Source organism: Sphaeramia orbicularis, chromosome 21 (genome assembly GCF_902148855.1).
Source record: "Sphaeramia orbicularis chromosome 21, fSphaOr1.1, whole genome shotgun sequence".
NCBI lineage: Eukaryota > Metazoa > Chordata > Actinopteri > Kurtiformes > Apogonidae > Sphaeramia > Sphaeramia orbicularis.
The window spans coordinates 40663336-40677498 of record NC_043977.1 but is presented as its reverse complement, the minus strand read 5'-3'; the positions used below and the strand labels follow the sequence as shown (position 1 = coordinate 40677498).

The following is a 14163-nucleotide window of genomic DNA, read 5'->3' as shown; positions in this document are numbered from 1 at the left end:
TATCATCAGTAACTTAAATTACACGTTAATTATAACTTTTGTGCCAATAACAACAGCTGATGATCTCATGTGTGCGTCAGTGCTCTGTTTGTCACGGGGAAAACACATTTTGCTATATCTGTCAGAGTGTTTTGGGCCTTACAGGCGTCCGTACTGGGTTTCGCCAACGTGACTCTGTGGGGCGGTGCGAGAGAATTGACAGGACTCTGCAGAAATATAATCGATAGTCACAGCAGAAGTCTGTGTAATAGTATTAAAATGAACTCATCTAATAAGACCATCACTGTCATTGGCAGGTGAGCAAGAAAACGCGCTTCAGTGATGTTTTTCTGTGGGCTGTGAAGTGGTTTAGAAATCTAATGCTACTTGAGGGAGATGCAAGTTTCTTCTTTCTAAGTGTCTTTATGGTGTTTCAACAAATTATGAGCTAATATTTGGCATGTGTTGTGTTGCATTGAATTGTGATATGGTGTTTGCATGGTATAGTTTAATGTTGTAGTCCATCTTGCAGTGCGATTCTGAATACATTTTTAGATGTCTTCTTCACTGTACTTTGTACTTTACAAGGTTCAGTCTTAAACCTGCCTCTATCATAAGAGCTTTGTGTCTGTCTTTATGTTTAAAAGAAATTATTTATGTGTATTTTTCGGTTATTTTGCATAATCTTCTGAAGTGACCTTTCATAACCCTGGACAGGAAAAGCCAAACATCGCAGTTATATGTTCAGTGATTTATTTGTGTGGATTTTAAGTGTTGCAATTGTATACTTGAATGCATATTATCCCATTTGTCTATACGATCCCAACCCAAAATATAATGTCCTTTAATGCAGTTATATGGGTCATTCCATATAATTTCATCAAGTGGTCCCCACCTGACCCTCTCAGATTTGTCTAAATTTTTACATACTTATAGAACATTATATATGATGGAAATATCCAAAATTTCAAGGCTTAATTGTAAATAGTTCCAAAGTTATGACCATTTGAAGTTGGTAGGGGTATCCTAAAATTGCGACCAAAATTAAGACTTGAGATTTTCGGCTATTTTCAGGCTTCTATAACTTCTGAACAACAAGAGCTAGAGGTTTGAAATTTTCAGAATCATTTTGCAGGAATCTATTGTCCTAAGAAATATGAAAATATTTAATTAAAATTTATAATTGCATGTTACAGAGAATGACAAAGTTGAGATTTTATCCATCGCAAACGGCTAAAATGCTACATTTGGCCACTCATTACACAAAAACAAATCATTATATTCATTAGAAATTTTATGTGCTATATCTTGGCTACTTAGGAAATGGATCTGTGTAAAATGAAGGTCCTATGTTATGTTATGTATGATATATGAACAGCTTAAAATCAAAACTATCTGTCCGACCTTCGGATTCAAAGGTCAATATCAGTATGTGGGATAGGTAGTATCACAAAATAAAAGACATCATGTGAAAGTACAGGAATTGCCCTAAATTTTGACACCAAGCACAACTTGCTTCTATAAATCCCATATTTTAACCATAAATGGCTAAAATATGGCTAAAATATGGGGGCAAAAACGTCCATATTTAATTTGAACATTTAACATAGAAGGATTTATGAAGCAAGTTGTGCTTGGTGTCAAAATTTAGGGCAATTCCTGTACTTTCACATTGTGTCTTTTATTTTGTGATACTACCTATCCCACATGCTGATATTGACCTTTGAATCCGAAAGTCGGACAGATAGTTTTGATTTTAAGCTGTTCATATATCATACATAACATAACATAGGACCTTCATTTTACACAGATCCATTCCCTAAGCAGCCAAGATATAGCACATAAAATTTCTAATGAATATGATTAGTTTTTGTGTAATGGGTGGCCAAATGTGGCATTTTAGAAGTTCGCAATGTATAAAATCTCAACTTTGTCATTCTCTGTGACATGCAATTATAAATTTTAAGTAAATATTTTCCCATTTCTTAGGACTATAGATTCCTGTGAAATGATTCTGAAAATTTCAGACCTCTAGCTCTTGTTGTTCAGAAGTTATAGAAGCCTGAAAATAGCCAAAAATTTCAAGTCGCAATTTTAGAGTACCCCCTACCTACTTCAAATGGTCATAACTTTGGAACTATTTACAATTAAGCCTTGAAATTTTGGATTTTCCCATCATATATAATGTTCTATAAGTATGTAAGAATTTTAGAAAAATCTGAGAGGGTCAGGTGGGAAATTTTCTTAAAATCTGTTGATTTCATATGGAATGACCCATATGTGAGCAATATGAATAAACAATAATTATAAAAAGTAGAACTTGAAAGGGTGTCGATGTGCATTCAGAACTAAAGCATTCACAATAAAATAAAGCACACATTAGAGGTGACTGGACTGTTATATTCACAATCCCAATGCAGATATTACAACAATCAACAGGTAGCAATATAAGATGAGATGAGATAGCCTGTATTGTCATTGTCATTTTGAATTTTCATCAAGCAAGAAAGGTTTACAGAGGAGGCACTAATCTGTAGAACTATATGTAATTCACACATTATTCAATGCATTACTACTTCTGCAGTTAAAATTGTCATAAATTTACAGTTAATCAATGACAATGGATGATGCAAAATAAAGCACTGCCAAAATGACAAATGAAACCATTATAGTATGCACAAGAATAATCTGAGTTGTTGTTAAACCATTTTTTTGGCCATGTTTTTCAGTGGGCTCATCGGTCGCTCCTGGGCCATGGTGTTTGCCAGTGGAGGCTACAATGTGAAGATCTATGACAACCAACCTGGACAGGCTGCCAAGGCCATCAAAGAGATCAGGTCAGCTCTAATGTGTAGGGCTGCAGTTTTTATGTAGCACAGAGCACTATATCATTAAATAAAGTCTTACAGTAGTAGTTCATCAACTTAAGCTCTGCTGTCACTGTAAAGACAGTCTAAGGAATAATTTACTCTCAGACTCATAAACACATAGACCATTATTCCTCCCAGGTTGATATAGTTTGAAAGACCAAATATTTGTATAAGAAAAAGTATTCTGACTTTAACCTATGCAAATACAACACACCACAGTAAATACAATTTATTTTGTGTATCCTTGTTATTACTTTGAGACAGGGCTGATTTGCTTGTCTTAAACACAAAAATGTCTTTGAATTGTAGTTTAGCTACAGACATTTTCTCCAAAACTCAGACATTCAGTCAATTCCATCTTTGTTTTGTTCAGGCTAAGGAAAAAATGGACTCATTGGTTTGTCATGTCTTGAGGTAACTTTAGTTACTGTCACTACATTTGTGTCTGTTTGCAATGTAATTTAAATATGAATCAGCTTCATAAGGATATTTAAGGTGCTGCATAATGTAAAGTTTCACAAAAGTCAAAACAAGATGCAACAATGCAAAATGTCAGTACAAAAACAAATCAAATAATAAAAGCAAAAGACAAAAGCAACAAGAACTTATCATCACCTAAAATAAATCTAAAGAAACAGGACTTCAGAAATGATTAAAAGAAGTCACCAATTCGAGCAGTTCATCCTAAACATAAAGGATGGCCAGGCCACGGTGCTCTAATGAGTCACGAGGGCCCTGTCCGAAATATAACTTGTTTTCCTTCCAGTTCTCACAGTGGACACACATGGACATTGCATGATCAGTGACTTCCTCTTACACACAGGAAAAAAAACACATGCTCAGCCTTCTTTTGCAGCCAAGTCATCACAAGTTAAACATTACTGTAGAGTGACAAAGAGCTTTTTGTTAAGGCCCTAAACCTTCACTTTGAGTGATTACTATCAGAAAAACACATGTAATACAATGTCATTGGCTTTCAGATGTTCCTTTATTCATTTTATCATTTTGTAAATAGTTCTCCTGCTCTTGTTCTGCTTAAACAGTAGAGGGAGTCACTGACCTGCTTGTTCTAAGTGCAGGGTATATCATTTTGACTCAATGTCTGATAAATACTCTAACAGCTGGCACTGTCACAAAAGACTGTAGTCACATATTGTTGTTAGATTTTTGCTTTGACTGGAGAACTTACCTGACAACATCCACATACCACAGTGCAAAAAACAGAAGCCTGAAAAGTTTTGTTTGATTGTTTGTGTATATTGTGAACATGACTATTCAATAAGTCATGTTACATTTAACATAAAGTGTCATGTTACTTTAAATATAGTGTGTGTTAGCAGCTTCTGTCGCTCTGCACTGGTTCAGGAAACAGCTGGAGGAGCTGGAGGCTGCCCACATGTTGAGAGGGGAGCTCAATGCCACACAGCAGATTGCCCTATTCAGCAACTATGATGACCTCGCTCAGGCACTGGAGGGAGCCTTCTTCGTTCAGGTAACACACTGGACCAGTCCCTCCAATAAGATGAACTATGGCTAGGGCGTCTCAAAAATCACTTTTCTCTTCAGATCATGGTGTTATTTAAACCAGTTAATCTCCAACATGATAATAGCCCTCCCAAAAAATTTCAGCAAAATCCATCAACGTTTGCCCCCCCCCGCAAAGTATGAAGGGCCCGTCAAAAAACGCCACAAAATGCTGTTTTTAAATGTATTACCATGCTTAATGGATACTAAATGGATACTAAAGTGCCTAAAGTAAAGACATTCATACTGTGCCACATGTGGTACCTGACTGAGTCTCTTGTGGTACTAAGTCTCTTTGAGAAAGAAGTACCAATAGAAACCAAAGCAGCCATGGCAAGACAACTGCAGTACAGACAAATGAGGGCTATTGTCTCAGGCGACACAGTGGTGCAGTGGATAGTACTCGTGCCTCACAGACAGAAGGTCCTGGGTTCGATTCCAACACCAGTCAATGGAGGTGGGACCTTTCTGTGTAGAGTTTACATGTTCTCCCCATGTCTGCGTGGGTTCTCTCCAGGTACTCCGGCTTCCTCCCACCATCCAAAGACATACACTGATAGGTTAATTGGTTAATCTAAATTGCCCATAGGTGTGAATATGAGAGTGCAGCCATGGATGGTGCCCATAGAGGGAACATCATCTTAGTGTCTGGTTCCCACAGAATCAAGCTACCACAGTTTCTCAAGAATGAAATGGAAGAGAAACTATAGAGCGAGTAATATCTGAATAAATGTACATGTGTAAAAGTATGTCCAGATTATCAGAACCATGTCATCATTAAAGTCTTTGATTTATGCAACCTTAGATCTTGTATTTAGCCTTATTATTTAAGTGTTCGGCTAAATTTGTCTTTAACTAAAACCTGTATTTTGCTGAAAAGGGGGTTAAGAAAATAGACATTGTATTCAACTAGATTTACTGTTCTGAACTTCTTTCTGTTTCAGGTTTTTAGCCTGTAATTGAGTTATTTTATCTTAAAATCACCTTATTTTCACTTAAATATCACCTGATACAATAACCTATGAAGTTGATATTACAGAGACGCTGTAAAATACCAGAAAAAGCAATTTGTGGACACTTAAGACCTCATTATATGTGGTTTTCTGGGTTAAAATGAGCATTTTTGGTGTTTTTTGACGGGCCCTTCATACTTTGTGGTGGGGGGGTCAAACGTTGATGGATTTTGCTGAAATTTTTTGGGGGGGCTATTATCATGTTGGAGATTAACTGGTTTAAATAACACCGTGATCTGAAGAGAAAATGAAATTGATTTTTGAGACGCTCTAACTATGGCACCTGTGTGTCCTCCAGGTGTTAATACAGATCAATCAGCTCTTAGTCACTGTTTTTTAGTCATTGTATTGGCTTTAGTCAAACATGAACAACTTTACCCAAATGAGATCCTGGATATGGTCAAAACCTGGCTACACTCATATTTTCATCTTTGTGAATCAAAGAGTGCAACATTGTTTGTTTATTTGTTGATTTGTCTTCATATCTTATATTAACTAAGAATGAAAAAGGGCTTGACAATATTAAACTGTTAAACATTTGTTCTTTTTTTGCCTGTTCAGACTGATATGGGCTGAATTCCTCGATCAATAAGAAGAAAATGAGAACTAACACAGCAAGACTGTGGAAATATCTGATTAAAATGTCAGAGGTTCCCCTAGGTTTCTAAGTGACGGGACTTAGGTGTTGCTATTGCAGTCAGAGTTTAATGATATTCTACAAAAAGAAATTTTCTCATTGAAATTGACCATCACAATGTTATTAATCCGTAAAGACCTGGTGCTGTTTTTGTGGCAGTTCCAGTGAAGTTTTCCCTATTTTTAACCTTGTTCGAGTGATTTACCACCATTTACTCTCATATTATGCTCTGTATTTTTGCGTTTTTAAGTGAAAATCAGGTATTTTCCTATATTTAATGTACTGATTATGTAGATGTTCATTAAAGCTCAGATTAAAGTCAAGGGTTATTATATCTAAAGCAGAGAAAACTGAAGAAAAAGATTGTTTTTTCTACAAAATATATCATTAACTGAACATAAAATAAGTGTCTCCATCCACTGTCACTGATCCAACTCCATGGGTTTTACTGGTGAATCAATGTTGTAGAAGATGACGGTGCTTCCACGGGAACTAGAGAGCCTCGGAACGTCCAAATGGGTCATATCTGATGACCATGAAAGGATGACAAACTGCTTTTTACACCAATTATTTACATGCATTGATAGGATTAGTCTATCAACAGTTATTTAACATTCTATATCAGTGAATGATTTTGGTTGCCGGTGGATGTTTGGGTCTTTATGGGTTAAAAACAGGTTGTAGATTTTCACATGGCACTCAGACATTGGTATAAACAAAAGTGGAACAAGTGAGAGTGAGGTAACCATGATGTCCTGCACTGTAGTGATCTCTTGTCATAATTGTATTTGTCACTTTGCACAGGCGCTGTGAAAACAACCTTGTGCTATAATGGTAGAGCAAACCCCAATGTCAGAGAATAAGGTCAGTAAGAAACTGCACAATTCTCCAAACATACAGAGCTGCTTCATGCTGTTACTGAGGAAGATTAATTACAACAGAAGTACATGGATAATTTATCATAAACTGTGAACACATTTAGAAGATGGTACTTGTTAGGTTTGAAGAAAAATAGTTCAAAGATGTACTGGTAAAATCTAAATAACATATTTACAAATCAAGCACAATTATGGCCCTGAACTGTGTGTTATAGCAAATGTATTAAGGAGAAGAGGCATTTACAGTTAGGTCCATGTATATGAACAGTGATCCAAATTTTGTCATTTTTTTCTCTGTGCACACAGTGGATGTGAAATGAAAAAACCAAGACGTTATTAAAGTGTTGGCTTTCAGGTTTAATTCAGTGGGATTAACAAAAATACTGAATTAACAATTTTGGAATTACAGCCATTTTAAACAAAGGCTCAGAAATAAGTGTACAGCCTACTGACAGGTAGCCTCATTGTCCGGATATGGTCTGTTCCCTGGTTATTCTTTGTCCAATGAAGCAACATACATGGAATCCTTGCTATTTTTCCTAAAAATGTGAAGGAAGCCAAGGATGAAATACATTACACATGAAATACATGAGACAAAATATCAAAATTGTTGTCAAAAGTGACACTAACAATGTCAGTTTTTTTTTTCAACATTTGTAAATTGGCTTCCAAGAAGGCTCAGAAAAAAACATCAGGACAGTTTATTTGTTGTTTTATTTCTTATAATTTATTATTTGAGTAGCTACTGTAGTTGTATTTTCTTCTAAATATTAGTGTTGTGTAATCCTGTTTTAAGCAGGGCAGTGGGTTCAGCACAATGTGCTGTGACATTTTCAAAGTTGCGCATTGTATCCTGATGGGGGAGCAACATTACTTCTTGTCATATATAACACCTCAGACACTGATTTGTGCATTTAAACAAACGTGAATATATATTTGCATATACCTTATAACAGTATTACTTTAGAAATGATCAGCGTTGTTGGAACATGTTAGTTATGGTATATTAGGATATCACATGTCCACCACAAAACTTAAACTGGGTGTACTCTTTGTGCATATAAGCATTAAATCTAGGATGTTCAACATGCTGCTAACACAAGTGTTTTTGTAGCTGTAGCTTTGCAGTGTACACGGTGAAGAGGGCATGTGTTCAGTGGGTAAAAGTTTAAGCTTTATTTAGAGTGGTGGTGGAAGAAGTATTCATGTCTTTTACTGAAGTAAATGTACTTATACCACATTGTGAAAATACTTCACTATAAGTAAAATAAGAGAAAGTATACATTTTATCAGCAAAACTAAAAAGTTACAGTACTCATTCTACATTAAAAATTTCCTTGTCATTGTTTTGCCACTGTATGTTGTTTTTAGATTTATTTTACTACTTCATGGATGTGTATGTTGAATTGTACTGCTGCAGTTGTGTCAAATTGAGTCATTTGGACTACTTCATATACTGCTGCATAGTGTAGGCTACAACAATGCATCATAATCTTGAAGATCATCATTGTAACATCACTGTCCTGTGAGAAAGTATCTCTAAAAAGTCTTTAGCTCAAAACAAACATGTTTCCAGCTTTGTGACAGTTCATTTTTTAGCAAATACAAGAAGGTTTTTAGAGTTGTATTACCCAAGAGAGAGAATAATTTTTTACTTAAGAAACACTTTATCCCTCAGTTAATCACAAATATTCATATCAACACATTTGGAGATATGTTGATTTCTTTGGACAGGAAAGAGATGGAAAAACTGTAAAATGAAAGGGAACTAAAGCTGTCAGACATAAGTAGTGGAATAAAAGTACAATATTTACATCTAATATAATAAAATACAGTTATGAATTTATATATAATAGAAATACCTACTTCAAATGAATACTTCAGTACAGTGTCACCACTGACTTTTTCTAGACACGTATGGAGGAAATTTTTTACCACTGTATGAACTGTCCTTTAGAAAAAAATGAAAGTACTTCCCTGCTGTAGAACCATTTATGCCAAATCACCTGCCTTGTTGTTTTCATCCTAAGGACACAAACACATTCAGCAAAGGACATGAACTTATTTCAACACAGCCATGTTTGACACTGCCAGTTAAAATAATGTTGAAAGTGGAGTTTTTAAGCCAAGGAAATGTTTTACGTGTCACCATGACTTTATTCAGAAGACAATGGTGCTCTTCATTATAGCAGGACTGATCCAAGGACCATTTAGAGGAAGACACGTAAGGCCAAAAAAAAACAGAAAAGAAAAGAAAATCAATAGTCCGCAGTGAGTTCACCCTCGCAAGAAACAATAGAGGATTTATTAGAAACAGGGAAATGACAAGAAGAAATATGCAGAGTTTTCTTTTTTAGTGAGTCACCCCCGTGTTTCCTGATACTCTGATACCCTCTGTTTCACCTTATTGATCAGGGCTTCTCTGTTTATGAACACCAGGTTCTGCTTATTTAACCTACACTAGCCTGTACAGTGAAGGGTCTCACACCTGCTGCAAATAGTCAAGTTGAAAATGGATGCACACTTTGGTTAATTGTATTCAGTATATTCTGTCTTTTTTATATATTTGTTGTAATTGATTGATTGACTGATTGATGGATTAAAGTATTTATTTTGAATGTGAATGTAAAAACACTGAAAATAAATAAACAGACAAAACATTTACACATAAGACATAAAATAAATATTCAAAAACGAGTGAGAAGTATAACTTATAAACTCCCACCCCTTTTCCCTAAATAATTAATAACAATGATAAGCTTCTTAGTCTAAACATAGCTATATTCTAATGCAGGGGTGTCAAACATGCGGCCCGGGGGCCAAAACTGGCCCTCCAAAGGGTCCAATCCGGCCCGCGGGATGAATTAGTGAAATACAGAACTTACACTGAAGAAATTCACAATCAAGGATGTTAAAATAATTATAGGTCAATTCAATCTAAAGTGGGTCAGACCAGTAAAATACTATCATAATAAACTATAAATAATGAAAACCACAAATTTTTCTCTTATTTTTATTGTTAAAAAAAAAGTAAAATTACACAAAAAATTGTATATTTACAGACTAGCCTTTTACTAAAAATGTGAACAACCTGAACAAATATGAACAATCTGAAATGTCTTAAGAGAATTAAATTTAATATCACTAATATTCTGCCTGTTATTAAACGTTTTGTGTATTTGTAGATCCACTGTGATCTGTAAGTTGTGATGAACATGTGAAAATGAGAAGCTGAGGCCAAATAATGGCATAAATTGTTAAAACTGCACATTTTTTCTTAATAAATTTAATTTTATTCATGGTTGTTCATGTTTTTCCACATTTTTTAAAGGATAGTTTGTAGATGTAAACATTTTGATAATATAATTTTACCTTTTTCCACTCTAAAACATAGTAGTTAGACATACAAATTTTGGAATTGATATTATTTATATATACTTATGTTATTATTTTAATCATCCGGCCCACTTCAGGTCATTTTGGGCTGTATGTGGCCCCTGAACTAATATCAGTTTGACACCCCTGCTCTAATGCCTGATACTTATTGTTAAATAATTTTTTTTCTGACTTACTACTATATACTTATATTATTATTAAGAAATATAAATATAATTTACATATACTCATGGTATAATAATACACATACATATACACACATATATATATACTTGTACATCCTTATAACACCCAGTGATACCCAACACCTCCCTCATCCCTGTATCTCTGAAAGATCATGTCTTTGTACCTCCTTTTAAATGGTTTCATGCTTGGACATTGCTTTAACTCTATATTGAATCTGTTCCACAGTCTCACCCCGCTGACTGAAACAAAAAACTTTTCCTGGTTGTACATGTTAAACGAACATTAAAGTAAATTTTCCCCCTTAAATTATAACCCCCCTCATGAATACAGAATAATTTCTGTATATTTGTTGGTAATAGATTATTTTTAGCTTTGTGCATTATTTGAGCTGTTTGATAGTCCACGATGTCTGTAAATTTGAGTAATTTTGACTGTAACAATAATAAGTTTGTGTGTTCCTGGTAGTAATTTGTCATTGTCATTTGTCAAACTTGGATAAAACACTTCAACCTTCACCTAACTTCACACAACACCCTTCACTCTCCTGTCAGAAATTGTACAGATGAATGTGGTACCTTCAAACATTTGGAAGAGAAACCAAAGTTCTAGATGTCTGTAATGCTTTTGGCAGATTCATTTAGAGTTTTCCAGTGATTACAAGTAGAGGGAACCTGGGGTTGCAGTCGCATTGTCCAAAAGTGACCAGTTACTTCCTTTCTCCACTTCCTAATCTCTTCCTCTTGACTACAATGAAAAATTTCATGAGGTTAGATATGAAGGAGAGTTCACAAGGACCTTGGAAAAGACATTTGTAGTGCTGAGAGAATCCAGCTGCTCTCATACTGTTACATTGGTAGACGCATATTTATTAAATCAAGGATTTCTCCTTCAAACAAAAACTCAGATAGTAAAAATAACACTGTCTCATAACCTCCAGTGTCTGCATCAGCTGATAGTTTACATTATAGCTCACAGCCACAGTAAAACTACAAATCACCTCAGTTTTATGTTCGGTTTATGTTTCCAATACCTGCACTAAAGATCTGTTTGGAATCATGAAAACAAGGCCAGACCTGTCACAGTTTAGTCTGAACTGTGGATTAACAAATAACCTAACAAAGAGAATAACATCACCTTCAAGAGCCTCACACTCAAACTCACCCGAGTAGAAGAAACATTGTTATTTCAATGTCAAATATCATTCATTTGAATCAGAGCTGTGCCCAGTGATGCAATTAATTTTTTATTAGGGACCGAGCCAAAAGGTAAGGCCTTCTCACACAGTGAGAGGCCTTCCCTGCAAGCAAGGCCCTATTGTTTTTCGTTCGTTTTTATATTATACTTCAGTGTTTTTGAACTGGATTTTGACCCCCTAAACATGCTCAAAAACTCACCAAATTTGGCACACATGTCAGGTCTGGCAAAAAATTTGATAAAATGTAAAAATTATACCCATAGGTGCTAAAATGAGCTCTCTAGCGCCCCCTAGAATCACAAAAACGGCCCTAGCGGCCAGTAGGAATGTCGTAGAAACATGAAACAAACGTCAAAATTTTCGTCTCATCGAGCCCGACAAATCACGCACTGACACTCATGACCTAACTCCAACAGGAAGTTCAGAATTTGCCTTTCAAAATAAAATGCTCAAATTGCTAACTTCCAGTAGGAATGTCGTAGACACATGAAACCAATGCCAAAACTTTCGTTTAATTGAGCCCAACAAATCACGTGCTCACTCTATCTTTTGGGGTTGTTTAGAAGTCGATATGACAAATGGTGTTAGACGAGTTAGTTTTAGAAATTTTATTTTGAAAGGCATATTACGAACTTCCTGTTAGGTCATGGGTGTCAGCATATCATTTGTAGTGCTTCATCCACCAAACATTTTGTCGTTGGTTTCATGTCTCTACGATATTCCTACTAGCCACTAGGGCCCTTATGTTTTTTTTTTTTCGCATAGGTGGCGCTAGAGAGCACATTTTGGCACTTATGGGGTTAATTTTTATATTTTATCAAAATTTTTGCCAGACCTGACATGTGTGCCAAATTTGGTGAGTTTTTGAGCATGTTTAGGGGGTCAAAATCCAGTTGAAAGTTGCGAATGGTAGAATAATAATATCAAAACGAACAAAAAACAATAGGGCCTTGCTTCAAGGCAAGGCCTCTCACTCAGTGAGTGAGAGGGCCTCACCTTTCTGCTCGATCCCTAATAAGACAAAAACAAAATAACATTTAAATGAACAGAATCTATCTTCAAGTACGTGCAAGTCTGAATTTTGCATGGTCGAAAAGGAGTAGGAAGAAGTATAAATTTATTTAATCCAACCACTCGAGTGCTTTTACACCTTTATCACTACCTTAATACAAGAATCAAACTCCATTTTTCCTAATTTTAGCATTCAGCCAAAACTAATACATAATGCAGTAATTGAATTATACACAACAATATGATCATGGCAGTACAGTCATACAAACAGACTCAACAATTCAGCATTTTCCTACAATAATTACAGCATATTTATCAATTCAACATTATCCATAAACAAACAGCCCTCATTGTCAGTATTTCCTCTCCTTCTCTAAAAGTCCACTTTATCCTCTGTTGAAGGAGACACTTAAAGCGTTGAAGGTCCGTACTTGGTTATGTACAGAATTAAGGAAGCTCTTTTTTTATTTTTTTATGTAATCATCAATGAGGAACCTTCCCAAGCAAAAACTATTATCAGAACATACCCCAGATCTTAGAAGTTATGTCATGACAACAATTTGCCAGAAGCTTCCAGGTTGTCTAAAGTGAACTTAGTTTGTATTCTTGACCCTCACAATGTGATTAAATGAATAAAAGCTACATTTTCTCTACTATTACTCTGAACATTTCACATCATCAATATGTAGACAACCCAACTAAAGTAACACAGGTAATACATACCTTGCCCCTCCCCTGCTGCATGGCTTCTTCCAAAGATTTGAAAGCAGAGGTAGTACACAGGCCTCTGTAAGTGGGAATTGTGTGATACCATTCAGACGCACCACTTATGGCCAAAATGTACTGTCAATAGTAGGAGGTAAACTCTGGAATAGCCTGCTCCTCCCAACAAGAGAGTGTCCAACATACAACGCTTTTAAAACTCACTTAAAACATTTCATCACCCATGTACTTTCTCTGTTAAATTGGATGTAAGTATAGTGGTTAATGCCCCTGTGATCATCCTAAGTCTGTTTGTTTTTTGTTTATTTGTTTGTCTGTTTGTTTGTTTTGATGATGCCTATGTCATTATTATGCGTATTTTTTAATTTTTTAATTTACACCAAACAAGTGATGTATTAATGTTGGCTGTTTTATGTTTTGTTTCTGCCACCTGCCTAGGGACTGCAGATGAAAAGTAGTTATTTTTACTAATTCTGGCATATTTACATGGGTGTATTTTTTATACAGCAATGTTCATGAATATGCATGGTCCCTATTAAATAAACCAATAAATAAATAAATAAATATAAATAAATGAAATGTTTGGATTTGTGAGAAGCTGACTTGAATGCATTTCACTGAGGTGTAAACCCCTGACCTCAGCCGTATGAGCAGATAGTTTAGCACCACTACTTTCATCCTTGTCCTTCACTGCTTCTATTTAGATAGCTGTTTGTCAAGTCTGACCCGGTGAATGGCTGACATATGAATC

At 35.4% G+C, this 14163-nt stretch overlaps 1 protein-coding gene across 1 annotated transcript in view; it reads left to right on the top strand.

The window, feature by feature from the left end:
* Window position 1: 1 nt before the first annotated feature.
* cryl1 (crystallin, lambda 1) overlaps window positions 2-14163 on the top strand; it is a 49341-nt gene continuing 35179 nt past the window's right edge. Inside the window, exons 1-3 of the mRNA XM_030125304.1 lie at window positions 2-296; window positions 2709-2816; window positions 4215-4341. Of these exons, the coding sequence (XP_029981164.1) occupies window positions 259-296; window positions 2709-2816; window positions 4215-4341 (273 nt within the window). The 5' untranslated portion in view covers window positions 2-258. The remainder of the gene's footprint in view (window positions 297-2708; window positions 2817-4214; window positions 4342-14163) is intronic.